This window comes from Wyeomyia smithii, chromosome 2 (assembly GCF_029784165.1).
Source record: "Wyeomyia smithii strain HCP4-BCI-WySm-NY-G18 chromosome 2, ASM2978416v1, whole genome shotgun sequence".
NCBI classification, from domain to species: Eukaryota; Metazoa; Arthropoda; class Insecta; order Diptera; family Culicidae; genus Wyeomyia; species Wyeomyia smithii.
This window is the reverse complement of record NC_073695.1, coordinates 79,125,193-79,142,612: the sequence shown is the minus strand read 5'-3', so window position 1 is coordinate 79,142,612 and position 17,420 is coordinate 79,125,193. Positions and strand designations below refer to the sequence as shown.

General features: G+C 41.9%; 1 protein-coding gene across 1 annotated transcript; it reads left to right on the top strand.

The window, feature by feature from the left end:
* The first annotated feature begins 71 nt into the window (after nucleotides 1–71).
* LOC129719708 (mucin-2-like) lies at nucleotides 72–16,889 on the top strand. The gene is made up of 9 exons (XM_055671103.1): nucleotides 72–312; nucleotides 5,593–5,778; nucleotides 6,922–7,221; nucleotides 9,315–9,686; nucleotides 10,038–10,295; nucleotides 12,407–12,664; nucleotides 14,609–14,866; nucleotides 15,784–16,061; nucleotides 16,710–16,889. Exons 1-9 carry the CDS (start codon nucleotides 72–74, stop codon nucleotides 16,887–16,889), a joined length of 2,331 nt encoding a protein of 776 aa, XP_055527078.1.
* The last annotated feature ends 531 nt before the right edge of the window (nucleotides 16,890–17,420 follow it).

Genomic DNA, 17,420 nt, shown 5'->3' with positions numbered 1-17,420 from the left:
GCAAAAACTGCACCTGTATGACTAAATGATGCGTCTGGAGCACGCTCCGGTGTCAGTGCCCTACGGGAAACATGGCCGAACGGAAGACCAGAATGGCCGGAGTCATACTGACAGCAATCTTCGTCTACAGCTGCTTTTTAGAACGGATCCTTGTCGATGGCTACAAGTTGGAACAAAGCCCGTCACTCAGGAGACGACACAGTACTTTATCCTGTCGTTCGATCTGTGACAACTGTGGGTGTGTGGGAAATTACTCGCCGGAATCCAACCAGTGTGTTTGCAACTGTGACGAAGCCGCCAATAGTGATCTAGGTTTGTACTGTTCCACTGATTATAAACAATGGTGATTGATGGTTTAAAATGTTGCGAAAGTGCTAACGTAATATGTGTAGAAGCGAGGCATCAGCTTGTGGAAACAGTGATTGATATATTTCTCTATCGAAAAGACAAAAAATTGAAGCCCATTTAGCCTAAAAGTTAAAAAACCCTAATAAAACATGGCAATGCAAAAAAATTATTTCAATTCTGAAAAGTGCTAATTATTATAATTATGGACGAACAAGTGTTGGGTAACAGCGCGATATCTAAAACAGGTGAGCAAAGCCACGCCAAATGACCTATAGTCGAATATCGACCATTTTAAATTTAATTGAAACTACGCACACGTAAATTTTCTAAAAGGACGTATGTTTTTTGGCACCTTATTCAAAGCATTTCATCTTATTCAAAGCATTGTAGTTCAGAACCTTCGATTGTGCAGAAAATTTATCTGAAAATGATTTGTAGAGAATGGATGCTGCCCAATTGGGTTGTTTAGCTATATAAGTTTTTCATATCATCTGAAAGAGCTGCATTTTCTAAGCAAAACGCGATTTTCTCTATCATTGTTCTTCAATTTTCACTTTCAATTTCAATTTCAATTCAATCACGAAATAAAACTGCTCGAAATCGCTACAATGACAGTTCGCCCATGTAACAACTGTCATTGTGGCGATTTAGAGCAATTTTTATTCTTCTTTTAAACATCGAAGGACAATGATATAAAATTAAAAAAAAAATCACGTTTTGTTCAGCAAATTACACTCTTCTAGCTGATATATAAAATTCAGCAATCCGTGAATAGCTAAACAACCCAAATGAAATTCATACCGTAAAACAATTTTTTGGCTACGCAAAAATTCTATATAAACACTAAATTTCAATTTACAAAAATAAGAGTAGAACTTCTTAAGCGAAACTTGAACAAAATTTTTGTTAAAAAGTCCAGGATAAAGAAATGTTTTTCAAGAAGGCTGCATCCATTCCCTACAATTCATACTCACACAGTTTTTTGTACAATTTCAAATTTCTGAACTACAATGTTTCGAACAAAATCAGTGCCAAAATACATACGCCTTTTTCAAAAATAACTTTTAAATCTCAAAACAAATTTTAATTTGCGAATATACTCAATTTGCTGAGTCAGACTCGTGTGCAAAATTTTGTTCAAATTAAAAATGATCGATAAAATTTTTGCGTACTTTCAGATCATATGTCGTGGTTTCGCTCCGATATCTACCTAGAAGTGCTACTTGAACTCATTTATCCAACTTTTGGATTCTACGCATTGCACAATAGTCGGAAAATTAAGATTGACGGCCAAAATTAATTTACTGTAGATGATTTTGTTATGAGAAAAGTGTTGCGGTGATAAGAGGGTGTCCAAAAACCACGTAAACTGAGGCAAATCCAATCTCATATGTATTGCTATTTGCTTTGACTACTGGATTTTCAGCTCACTTCTTCACCACAGTTTGAATCTATGCATTGTTGTTGCCAGAAATGATTGAGCAACACTAATATACTTCCTTCGGAACCTGATTGATTCAAACTCTAACAATTTTTTTTTAAATGTTCAATCAAGAGTGGAATTTATTGAATGTATTGCGTAACACTTATTAGATGTCCGTACATGAATAAATTTCTACAACCACAAACGAGATTTTTTCAAATTTCCAATATTTTTAATATTTTTTTTATAATAATGTATTTTGGCAGCACTGTCGCACATGCTTTCATTCAAGCTGTCAAAAAGTATGTTGGGTGATGGTAAATTTGTTTTTGTGGTGTAGCTGCACTCGTGTTACACGTTTTTCCTTGTAAATCCGGGAACGGTGTAGTACCGTCGCGAAAACGAATTCATAAGTGTTAATGAGCACTTTGATGCACATTTTTTTGCTGTTGCACTTTTTTTCCTGTATGGACTTCCTCACTGCGACCAGAATCGTAGATCTATTGTGAGATATGCCCGGGTGTCTGCTGTATCCCGCACTTCTATCATTAGCAATACCGCTATTGAGAAGTGGCATGCTTATTATTATTGTTTATCAGTGCTTGTGGGTAATGTGATACTCTTCCTTTCACACGCTTACTGTTCTACTATACCGATGCTCGTTTTTCTTACCAAATATCACCAATTATAATTCCCTGGAGAAGTTTCGTTGTGCGTCCTTCTGGCCAGTTTTATTAATAAGAGGGACTAATGTTTTTTGGTTAGAGGAAGTTACGCAAAGGTGTTATAGATTTCACCGTGAAGGAAGGGTAAGTGGTGGGGAGCCTAAGAATGAACCCATACTTAAAAGTCCAGCTTTGAGATCGAATGGCCAGATTCTATAATGATTCGAACCCACGACCATTTGCTTGACAAAGCGGACTCTGTAACCTTGCGGCTACGCAGCTCCCCTGCTGTTGCACTTTCAAACTGTGCAGTCCATTTTGGTGGGAAGTGCGCAATATACAAACGAATAACTGAACTAGTTTTCGTTTTCTGAATGCGGTATGGATCAAATTGCTATGATTTACGAAGAACTTCGTCAATAAATCCCCCAAAATTTAAAACATGCCAAATTACGTAACCATGAAGGGAGGGAGGGGAGGAGGGTTGAGTCTGCGTTATATATTGTTACGTATGTAGTAGAGACAGTTACGTTACTGTGATGTTTGCTAGAAATTGAAAATTTCGGAGGTGGGTCCGGCTGTTCAGCGTTACAAAATTTTAAGGAGGAGGAGTCATATCGAACGTTACCCATCGTTACATATGGGGGGAGGGGGTCTTAAATCTAGATTTTTAGCGTAACGTAATTTGTGTAAGACACCTAACTAAACTTGATTTGGTTCATATAAAATTTGGCAACAAGCACATCTACCTGTAACTATGCAATCTGTGTGTAGCAATAAATGTGTATTACAGGTCGGACTATTTAATTTTAGACTCGATTTTAATCAGGATTTTTTTTCTACTTCAAATTTGACTCATCCAAAACTGAAGTGTCGTAAGAAAACGTCCACCAAATTCCGTAACGCTCGAGGAGAAGAAAGGGGTCTAATTGACAAAGCGTTGCAACCTATGCGGGAAAATTGAGGATCTATACAAAAGAAGAGGGTGTCGAAAATTAAACGTTCCTTTATTGATTCATAAAATTTAAAAAAATTAAAATTGAACAATTTATTTGAAAAATTTACCAAAATATATAACAAATAAATAAACATTAATCATAAACCCAAAATAATCCACCTAGCGGCCAGACCCAGCCTTTCTCATTCCAACTTATTATTTGTCAAAAAAGATTTACACGAACACTTCAATTTTCAGAAAAAAATACACCTTGATAATATTTGCTGGATCAGTGAAACTATACCGAACATTTAAAACATAACATTCACACACATATGAACACATACACATGCAAATAACATGGAATCAATATGTTTTAAAGAGATGACGCGGATTTTTTTTTGATCGTGGTATAATCGAATATCACTGTACTCATATTTAGGTTAGACTCGATTATATTTAGACTCGATTCTATATCATTCGATTAAATATAATTTTAGATTCGATTATTAATAGTACGATTTTTTTATTTCAAATATAACTTTCTTTTCACAACTTTTGAAACACGTGCTCAATTAATATAATTCATCAGTTAACCCTTAATTAGTCCGTTCATCTGATATCAATATTGTTCAAATCGGTTGTGTAGTTTCTGAGATAATGAAATTTCGTGGTTTTCACATTTTGACAGACGAAGTTACAGTCCGATTGCAATGAAATTCGATAGGGTCTTACGGGGCAACTGAACCTCTCATTTGCAATTAATTTCATGAAGATCGGTCCAGCCATCTCTGAGAAAATCGAGTGAGATTGGGAGAGCGTTATACACACACACACATATACAGAAAATGCTCAGCTCGTCAAACTAAGTCGATTGATATACGAGATTCGACCCTTCGGAGCACTTTTATACCTTTGGTTTTTGCAGTGATTGCTATACCTTTCTAGAAGAAAGGCAAAACACAAATCGAGCATCATTCAAGCAAATACAACCAAACTTGGCAGGTGAATGTTTTTGGGAGTAACAAATATGTCCATAATAGTTCGACGACCCCCCTTTTTCCATAAGAGAGGGGTCCTATACAAATTAAATACAAACTTTGCACATCTCGAGAAATAATCAAGTAAAGGCAACCAAATTTGACATGAAGAGGTTTTTGAGGGCAAGAAAATATTTCATGGTGATTCGACACCCCTCTCCCTTCTGGAAAAGAGGGCTCCCATACAAACGAAACACAAATTTCTGCACAACTCAAAAACTAATCAAGTGAACGGAACCAAATTTGGCATGTGGAGCAAACAAAAATTTCATGGTGGTTTTACACCCCTCTCTTTTCTGGTAGGAAGGACTCTTATCTTTGGGCAGTCTCCCAAACACATTAAACAGATATTTCAACCAGTTTTTCCGAAAACAGTCTTAAATGTTCGGGATGATGCCCGGAACCAAAAATCGACCCCAGACGCTATTTTTAAATTTAAGATGGATGCTTCCGGTTTCTAGAAAACAGCCGAATATTACCGAATACCACCCAATATGGGCGTTTCCAAAACCAGAATTACGCCCAGAGGCCGAATATTATCTCCAAATGACATTTTAAAAAGATGGTGATTTCCGGTTTCTGAAAAACTGTTGAAAGAAACCTTATACCACCCAATACAGATATTTCCGGAATCGTAATGATGCACTGAAGTCATAAATCGACCTCAACCACCATTTTGAATTCTAAAATTGCGACTTCCAACGGCACCACCGACAACTGGATCATCTACAACTACTACTGAGTCGACGACACCAACACCATCAACTACAACAGAGCAGACAACATATACTACTGCAGCGACAACAGGATCATCTACAACATCGACTACTGAATCGACAACAGCAACGACAACAGGATCAACTACAACACAAGGTTCTACAACTGAATCGACAACAGGATCATCTACAACATCGACTACTGAATCAACGACACCAATGACTACCGGATCAACTACAACAGAAGGTTCTTCTACTGAATCGACAACAGGATCATCTACAACATCAACTACTCAATCAACGACACCAATGACTACCGGATCAACTACAACAGAAGGTTCTTCTACTGAATCGACGACTGCAACGACAACAGGATCAACTACAACAGAAGGTTCTACTACTGAATCGACAACAGGATCCTCTACAACATCGACAACTGCATCAACAACAGAAACGACAACAGGATCAACTACAACAGAAGGTTCAACATCTACTACTGAACCGACGACTGCAACGACAACAGGATCAACTACAACGGAAGGTTCTACTACTGAATCAACGACAGCAACGACTACAGAATCCACTACAACAGAAGGTTCCACTACTGAATCAACGACAGCAACGACTAAAGGGTCAACTACAACAGAAGGTTCTACTACTGAATCGAAAACAGGATCAACTACAACAGAAGGTTCAACATCTACTACTGAATCGACGACTGCAACGACAACAGGATCAACTACAAAAGAAGGTTCTTCTACTGAATCGACAACAGCAGCTACAACAGAAGGTTCTACTACTGAATCGACAACAGGATCATCTACAACATCTACTACTGAATCGACGACTGCAACGACAACAGGATCAACTACAACAGAAGGTTCAACATCCACTACTGAATCGACGACTGCAACAACAACAGGATCAACTACAACGGAAGGTTCTTCTACTGAATCAACGACAGCAACGACAACAGGATCGACTACAACAGAAGGTTCTACTACAGAATCGACAACAGGATCATCTACAACATCGACTACTGAATCGACGACACCAACGTCGACACCAACGACGACACCAACGACGACACCAACGAGGACACCAACGACTACAGGATCAACTACAACAGAAGGTTCTACTACTGAATCGACAACAGGATCCTCTACAACATCGACAACTGAATCAACAACAGAAACGACAACAGGATCAACTACAACAGAAGGTTCAACATCCACTACTGAATCGACGACTGCAACAACAACAGGATCAACTACAACAGAAGGTTCTACTACTGAATCGACAAAAGGATCCTCTACAACAACGACAACTGAATCAACAACAGAAACGACAACAGGGTCAACTACAACAGAAGGTTCTACATCTACGACTGAATCGACGACTGCAACGACAACAGGATCAACTACAACAGCAGGTTCTACTACTGAATCGACAACAGCAACGACAACAGGATCAATTACAACAGAAGGTTCTACTACTGAATCGACAACAGGATCCTCTACAGCATCGACAACTGAATCAACAACAGAAACGACAACAGGATAAACTACAAAAGAAGGTTCTACTACTGAATCGACAACAGGATCATCTACAACATCTACTACTGAATCGACGACTGCAACGACAACAGGATCAACTACAACAGAAGGTTCAACAACCACTACTGAATCGACGACTGCAACAACAACAGGATCAACTACAACGGAAGGTTCTTCGACTGAATCAACGACAGCAACGACAACAGGATCGACTACAACAGAAGGTTCTACTACAGAATCGACAACAGGATCATCCACAACATCGACTACTGAATCGACGACACCAACGTCGACACCAACGACGACACCAACGACTACACCAACGACGACACCAACGACGACAGCGACGACAACAGGATCGACTACAACAGAAGGTTCTACTACAGAATCGACAACTGGATCATCCATAACATCGACTACTGAATCGACGACACCGACGTCGACACCAACGATGACACCAACGACGACACCAACGACGAAACCAACGACGACACCAACGACGACACCAACGACTACAGGATCAACTACAACAGAAGGTTCTACTACTGAATCGACAACAGGATCATCTACAACATCTACTACTGAATCGACGACTGCAACGACAACAGGATCAACTACAGAAGAAGGTACAACATTTACTACTGAATCGACGACTGCAACGACAACAGAATCAACTACAACGGAAGGTTCTACTACTGAATCAAAGACAGCAACGACAACAGGATCAACTACAACAGAAGGTTTTACTACTGAATCGACAACAGGATCATCCACAACATCGACTACTGAATCGACGACACCAACGTCGACACCAACGACGACACCAACGACGACACCAACGACGACACCAACGAGGACACCAACGACGACACCAACGACTACAGGATCAACTACAACAGAACGTTCTACTACTGAATCGACAACAGGATCCTCTACAACATCGACAACTAAATCAACAACAGAAACGACAACAGGATCAACTACAACAGAAGGTTCTACTACTGAATCGACAACAGGATCATCTACAACATCTACTACTGAATCAACGACTGCAACGACAACAGGATCAACTACAACAGAAGGTTCAACATCCACTACTGAATCGACGACTGCAACAACAACAGGATCAACTACAACGGAAGGTTCTTCTACTGAATCAACGACAGCAACGACAACAGGATCGACTACAACAGAAGGTTCTACTACAGAATCGACAACAGGATCATCCACAACATCGACTACTGAATCGACGACACCAACGTCGACACCAACGACGACACCAACGACGACACCAACGACTACAGGATCAACTACAACAGAACGTTCTACTACTGAATCGACAAAAGGATCCTCTACAACATCGACAACTAAATCAACAACAGCAACGACAACAGGATAAACTACAACAGAAGGTTCTACTACTGAATCGACAACAGGATCATCTACAACATCTACTACTGAATCGACGACTGCAACGACAACAGGATCAACTACAACAGAAGGTTCAACATCCACTACTGAATCGACGACTGCAACAACAACAGGATCAACTACAACGGAAGGTTCTTCTACTGAATCAACGACAGCAACGACAACAGGATCGACTACAACAGAAGGTTCTACTACAGAATCGACAACAGGATCATCCACAACATCGACTACTGAATCGACGACACCAACGTCGACACCAACGACGACACCAACGACGACACCAACGACGACACCAACGAGGACACCAACGACGACACCAACGACTACAGGATCAACTACAACAGAACGTTCTACTACTGAATCGACAACAGGATCCTCTACAACATCGACAACTAAATCAACAACAGAAACGACAACAGGATCAACTACAACAGAAGGTTCTACTACTGAATCGACAACAGGATCCTCCACAACATCAACAACTAAATCAACAACAGAAACGACAACAGAATCAACTACAACAGAAGGTTCAACATCTACTACTGAATCGACGACTGCGACGACAACAGGATCAACTACAACAGAAGGTTCTTCTACTGAATCGACAACAGCAGCTACAACAGAAGGTTCTACTACAGAATCGACAACAGGATCATCTACAACATCGACTACTGAATCGACGACTACAACAACAACAGGATCAACTACAACGAAAGGTTCTTCTACTGAATCAACGACAGCAACGACAACAGGATCGACTACAACAGAAGGTTCTACTACAGAATCGACAACAGGATCATCTACAACATCGACTACTGACTCGACGACACCAAGGACGACACCAACGTCGAGACCAACGACGACACCAAAGACTACAGGATCAACTACAACAGAAGGTTCTACTACTGAATCGACAACAGGATCCTCTACAACATCGACAACTGAATCAACAACAGAAACGACAAGAGGATCAACTACAACAGAAGGTTCAACATCCACTACTGAATCGACGACTGCACCAACAACAGGATCAACTACAACAGAAGGTTCTACTACTGAATCGACAACAGGATCCTCTACAACATCGACAACTGAATCAACAACAGAAACGACAACTGGATCAACTACAACAGAACTGAATCGACAACAGGATCATCTACAACATCTACTACTGAATCGACGACTGCAACGACAACAGGATCAACTACAACAGAAGGTTCAACATCCACTATTGAATCGACGACTGCAACAACAACAGGATCAACTACAACGGAAGGCTCTTCTACTGAATCAACGACAGCAACGACAACAGGAGCAACTACAACAGAAAGTTCTACTACAGAATCGACAACAGGATCATCTACAACAACGACTACTGAATCTACGACACCAACGTCGACACCAACGACGACACCAACGACGACACCAACAACGACACCAACGACGACACCAACGACTACAGGATCAACTACAACAGAAGGTTCTACTACTGAATCGACAACAGGATCCTCTACAACATCAACAACTGAATCAACAACAGAAACGACAACAGAATCAACTACAACAGAAGGTTCAACATCTACTACTGAATCTACGACTGCGACGACAACAGGATCAACTACAACAGAAGGTTCTTCTACTAAATCGACAACAGCAGCTACAACAGATAGTTCTACTACAGAAGCGACAACAGGATCATCTACAACATCGACTACTGAATCGACGACTGCAACAACAACAGGATCAACTACAACGAAAGGTTCTTCTACTGAATCAACGACAGCAACGACAACAGGATCGACTACAACAGAAGGTTCTACTACAGAATCGACAACAGGATCATCTACAACATCGACTACTGACTCGACGACACCAACGACGACACCAACGTCGAGACCAACGACGACACCAACGACTACAGGATCAACTACAACAGAAGGTTCTGCTACTGAATCGACAACAGGATCCTCTACAACATCGACAACTGAATCAACAACAGAAACGACAACAGGATCAACTACAACAGAAGGTTCAACATCCACTACTGAATCGACGACTGCACCAACAACAGGATCAACTACAACAGAAGGTTCTACTACTGAATCGACAACAGGATCCTCTACAACATCGACAACTGAATCAACAACAGAAACGACAACAGGGTCAACTACAACAGAAGGTTCTACATCTACTACTGAATCGACGACTGCAACGACAACAGGATCAACTACAACAGCAGGTTCTACTACTGAATCGACAACAGCAACGACAACAGGATCAATTACAACAGTAGGTTCTACTACTGAATCGACAACAGGATCCTCTACAACATCGACAACTGAATCAACAACAGAAACGACAACTGGATCAACTACAACAGAACTGAATCGACAACAGGATCATCTACAACATCTACTACTGAATCGACGACTGCAACGACAACAGGATCAACTACAACAGAAGGTTCAACATCCACTATTGAATCGACGACTGCAACAACAACAGGATCAACTACAACGGAAGGCTCTTCTACTGAATCAACGACAGCAACGACAACAGGAGCAATTACAACAGAAAGTTTTACTACAGAATCGACAACAGGATCATCTACAACATCGACTACTGAATCTACGACACCAACGGCGACACCAACGACGACACCAACGACGACACCAACAACGACACCAACGACGACACCAACGACTACAGGATCAACTACAACAGAAGATTCTACTACTGAATCGACAACAGGATCATCTACAACATCTACTACTGAATCGACGACTGCAACGACAACAGGATCAACTACAGAAGAAGGTTCAACATTTACTACTGAATCGACGACTGCAACGACAACAGAATCAACTACAACGGAAGGTTCTACTACTGAATCAACGACAGCAACGACAACAGGATCAACTACAACAGAAGGTTCTACTACTGAATCGACAACAGGATCATCTACAACATCGACTACTGAATCGACGACAGCAACGACAACAGGATAAACTACAACAGAAGGTTCTACTACTGAATCGACAACAGTATCATCTACAACATCTACTACTGAATCGACGACTGCAACGACAACAGGATCAAATACAACAGAAGGTTCAACATCCACTACTGAATCGACGACTGCAACACCAACAGGATCAACTACAACGGAAGGTTCTTCTACTGAATCAACGACAGCAACGACAACAGGATCGACTACAACAGAAGGTTCTACTACAGAATCGACAACAGGATCATCCACAACATCGACTACTGAATCGACGACACCGACGTCGACACCAACGATGACACCAACGACGACACCAACGACGACACCAACGACGACACCAACGACTACAGGATCAACTACAACAGAAGGTTCTACTACTGAATCGACAACAGGATCATCAACAACATCTACTACTGAATCGACGACTGCAACGACAACAGGATCAACTACAGAAGAAGGTTCTACTACTGAATCGACAACAGGATCATCTACAACATCGACTACTGAATCGACGACAGCAACGACAACAGGATCAACTACAACAGAAGGTTCTACTACTGAATCGACAACAGGATCCTCTACAACATCGACAACTGCATCAACAACAGAAACGACAACAGGATCAACTACAACAGAAGGTTCAACATCTACTACTGAACCGACGACTGCAACGACAACAGGATCAACTACAACGGAAGGTTCTACTACTGAATCAACGACAGCAACGACTACAGAATCCACTACAACAGAAGGTTCCACTACTGAATCAACGACAGCAACGACTAAAGGGTCAACTACAACAGAAGGTTCTACTACTAAATCGAAAACAGGATCAACTACAACAGAAGGTTCAACATCTACTACTGAATCGACGACTGCAACGACAACAGGATCAACTACAAAAGAAGGTTCTTCTACTGAATCGACAACAGCAGCTACAACAGAAGGTTCTACTACTGAATCGACAACAGGATCATCTACAACATCTACTACTGAATCGACGACTGCAACGACAACAGGATCAACTACAACAGAAGGTTCAACATCCACTACTGAATCGACGACTGCAACAACAACAGGATCAACTACAACGGAAGGTTCTTCTACTGAATCAACGACAGCAACGACAACAGGATCGACTACAACAGAAGGTTCTACTACAGAATCGACAACAGGATCATCTACAACATCGACTACTGAATCGACGACACCAACGTCGACACCAACGACGACACCAACGACGACACCAACGAGGACACCAACGAGGACACCAACGACTACAGGATCAACTACAACAGAAGGTTCTACTACTGAATCGACAACAGGATCCTCTACAACATCGACAACTGAATCAACAACAGAAACGACAACAGGATCAACTACAACAGAAGGTTCAACATCCACTACTGAATCGACGACTGCAACAACAACAGGATCAACTACAACAGAAGGTTCTACTACTGAATCGACAAAAGGATCCTCTACAACATCGACAACTGAATCAACAACAGAAACGACAACAGGGTCAACTACAACAGAAGGTTCTACATCTACGACTGAATCGACGACTGCAACGACAACAGGATCAACTACAACAGCAGGTTCTACTACTGAATCGACAACAGCAACGACAACAGGATCAATTACAACAGAAGGTTCTACTACTGAATCGACAACAGGATCCTCTACAGCATCGACAACTGAATCAACAACAGAAACGACAACAGGATAAACTACAAAAGAAGGTTCTACTACTGAATCGACAACGGGATCATCTACAACATCTACTACTGAATCGACGACTGCAACGACAACAGGATCAACTACAACAGAAGGTTCAACAACCACTACTGAATCGACGACTGCAACAACAACAGGATCAACTACAACGGAAGGTTCTTCGACTGAATCAACGACAGCAACGACAACAGGATCGACTACAACAGAAGGTTCTACTACAGAATCGACAACAGGATCATCCACAACATCGACTACTGAATCGACGACACCAACGTCGACACCAACGACGACACCAACGACTACACCAACGACGACACCAACGACGACAGCGACGACAACAGGATCGACTACAACAGAAGGTTCTACTACAGAATCGACAACTGGATCATCCATAACATCGACTACTGAATCGACGACACCGACGTCGACACCAACGATGACACCAACGACGACACCAACGACGAAACCAACGACGACACCAACGACGACACCAACGACTACAGGATCAACTACAACAGAAGGTTCTACTACTGAATCGACAACAGGATCATCTACAACATCTACTACTGAATCGACGACTGCAACGACAACAGGATCAACTACAGAAGAAGGTACAACATTTACTACTGAATCGACGACTGCAACGACAACAGAATCAACTACAACGGAAGGTTCTACTACTGAATCAAAGACAGCAACGACAACAGGATCAACTACAACAGAAGGTTTTACTACTGAATCGACAACAGGATCATCCACAACATCGACTACTGAATCGACGACACCAACGTCGACACCAACGACGACACCAACGACGACACCAACGACGACACCAACGAGGACACCAACGACGACACCAACGACTACAGGATCAACTACAACAGAACGTTCTACTACTGAATCGACAACAGGATCCTCTACAACATCGACAACTAAATCAACAACAGAAACGACAACAGGATCAACTACAACAGAAGGTTCTACTACTGAATCGACAACAGGATCATCTACAACATCTACTACTGAATCGACGACTGCAACGACAACAGGATCAACTACAACAGAAGGTTCAACATCCACTACTGAATCGACGACTGCAACAACAACAGGATCAACTACAACGGAAGGTTCTTCTACTGAATCAACGACAGCAACGACAACAGGATCGACTACAACAGAAGGTTCTACTACAGAATCGACAACAGGATCATCCACAACATCGACTACTGAATCGACGACACCAACGTCGACACCAACGACGACACCAACGACGACACCAACGACTACAGGATCAACTACAACAGAACGTTCTACTACTGAATCGACAACAGGATCCTCTACAACATCGACAACTAAATCAACAACAGAAACGACAACAGGATAAACTACAACAGAAGGTTCTACTACTGAATCGACAACAGGATCATCTACAACATCTACTACTGAATCGACGACTGCAACGACAACAGGATCAACTACAACAGAAGGTTCAACATCCACTACTGAATCGACGACTGCAACAACAACAGGATCAACTACAACGGAAGGTTCTTCTACTGAATCAACGACAGCAACGACAACAGGATCGACTACAACAGAAGGTTCTACTACAGAATCGACAACAGGATCATCCACAACATCGACTACTGAATCGACGACACCAACGTCGACACCAACGACGACACCAACGACGACACCAACGACGACACCAACGAGGACACCAACGACGACACCAACGACTACAGGATCAACTACAACAGAACGTTCTACTACTGAATCGACAACAGGATCCTCTACAACATCGACAACTAAATCAACAACAGAAACGACAACAGGATCAACTACAACAGAAGGTTCTACTACTGAATCGACAACAGGATCCTCCACAACATCAACAACTGAATCAACAACAGAAACGACAACAGAATCAACTACAACAGAAGGTTCAACATCTACTACTGAATCGACGACTGCGACGACAACAGGATCAACTACAACAGAAGGTTCTTCTACTGAATCGACAACAGCAGCTACAACAGAAGGTTCTACTACAGAATCGACAACAGGATCATCTACAACATCGACTACTGAATCGACGACTGCAACAACAACAGGATCAACTACAACGAAAGGTTCTTCTACTGAATCAACGACAGCAACGACAACAGGATCGACTACAACAGAAGGTTCTACTACAGAATCGACAACAGGATCATCTACAACATCGACTACTGACTCGACGACACCAACGACGACACCAACGGCGAGACCAACGACGACACCAAAGACTACAGGATCAACTACAACAGAAGGTTCTACTACTGAATCGACAACAGGATCCTCTACAACATCGACAACTGAATCAACAACAGAAACGACAAGAGGATCAACTACAACAGAAGGTTCAACATCCACTACTGAATCGACGACTGCACCAACAACAGGATCAACTACAACAGAAGGTTCTACTACTGAATCGACAACAGGATCCTCTACAACATCGACAACTGAATCAACAACAGAAACGACAACTGGATCAACTACAACAGAACTGAATCGACAACAGGATCATCTACAACATCTACTACTGAATCGACGACTGCAACGACAACAGGATCAACTACAACAGAAGGTTCAACATCCACTATTGAATCGACGACTGCAACAACAACAGGATCAACTACAACGGAAGGCTCTTCTACTGAATCAACGACAGCAACGACAACAGGAGCAACTACAACAGAAAGTTCTACTACAGAATCGACAACAGGATCATCTACAACAACGACTACTGAATCTACGACACCAACGTCGACACCAACGACGACACCAACGACGACACCAACAACGACACCAACGACGACACCAACGACTACAGGATCAACTACAACAGAAGGTTCTACTACTGAATCGACAACAGGATCCTCTACAACATCAACAACTGAATCAACAACAGAAACGACAACAGAATCAACTACAACAGAAGGTTCAACATCTACTACTGAATCGACGACTGCGACGACAACAGGATCAACTACAACAGAAGGTTCTTCTACTAAATCGACAACAGCAGCTACAACAGATAGTTCTACTACAGAAGCGACAACAGGATCATCTACAACATCGACTACTGAATCGACGACTGCAACAACAACAGGATCAACTACAACGAAAGGTTCTTCTACTGAATCAACGACAGCAACGACAACAGGATCGACTACAACAGAAGGTTCTACTACAGAATCGACAACAGGATCATCTACAACATCGACTACTGACTCGACGACACCAACGACGACACCAACGTCGAGACCAACGACGACACCAACGACTACAGGATCAACTACAACAGAAGGTTCTGCTACTGAATCGACAACAGGATCCTCTACAACATCGACAACTGAATCAACAACAGAAACGACAACAGGATCAACTACAACAGAAGGTTCAACATCCACTACTGAATCGACGACTGCACCAACAACAGGATCAACTACAACAGAAGGTTCTACTACTGAATCGACAACATCGACAACTGAATCAACAACAGAAACGACAACAGGGTCAACTACAACAGAAGGTTCTACATCTACTACTGAATCGACGACTGCAACGACAACAGGATCAACTACAACAGCAGGTTCTACTACTGAATCGACAACAGCAACGACAACAGGATCAATTACAACAGTAGGTTCTACTACTGAATCGACAACAGGATCCTCTACAACATCGACAACTGAATCAACAACAGAAACGACAACTGGATCAACTACAACAGAACTGAATCGACAACAGGATCATCTACAACATCTACTACTGAATCGACGACTGCAACGACAACAGGATCAACTACAACAGAAGGTTCAACATCCACTATTGAATCGACGACTGCAACAACAACAGGATCAACTACAACGGAAGGCTCTTCTACTGAATCAACGACAGCAACGACAACAGGAGCAATTACAACAGAAGGTTCACTACAGAATCGACAACAGGATCATCTACAACATCGACTACTGAATCTACGACACCAACGGCGACACCAACGACGACACCAACGACGACACCAACAACGACACCAACGACGACACCAACGACTACAGGATCAACTACAACAGAAGGTTCTACTACTGAATCGACAACAGGATCATCTACAACATCTACTACTGAATCGACGACTGCAACGACAACAGGATCAACTACAGAAGAAGGTTCAACATTTACTACTGAATCGACGACTGCAACGACAACAGAATCAACTACAACGGAAGGTTCTACTACTGAATCAACGACAGCAACGACAACAGGATCAACTACAACAGAAGGTACTACTACTGAATCGACAACAGGATCATCTACAACATCGACTACTGAATCGACGACAGCAACGACAACAGGATAAACTACAACAGAAGGTTCTACTACTGAATCGACAACAGTATCATCTACAACATCTACTACTGAATCGACGACTGCAACGACAACAGGATCAAATACAACAGAAGGTTCAACATCCACTACTGAATCGACGACTGCAACACCAACAGGATC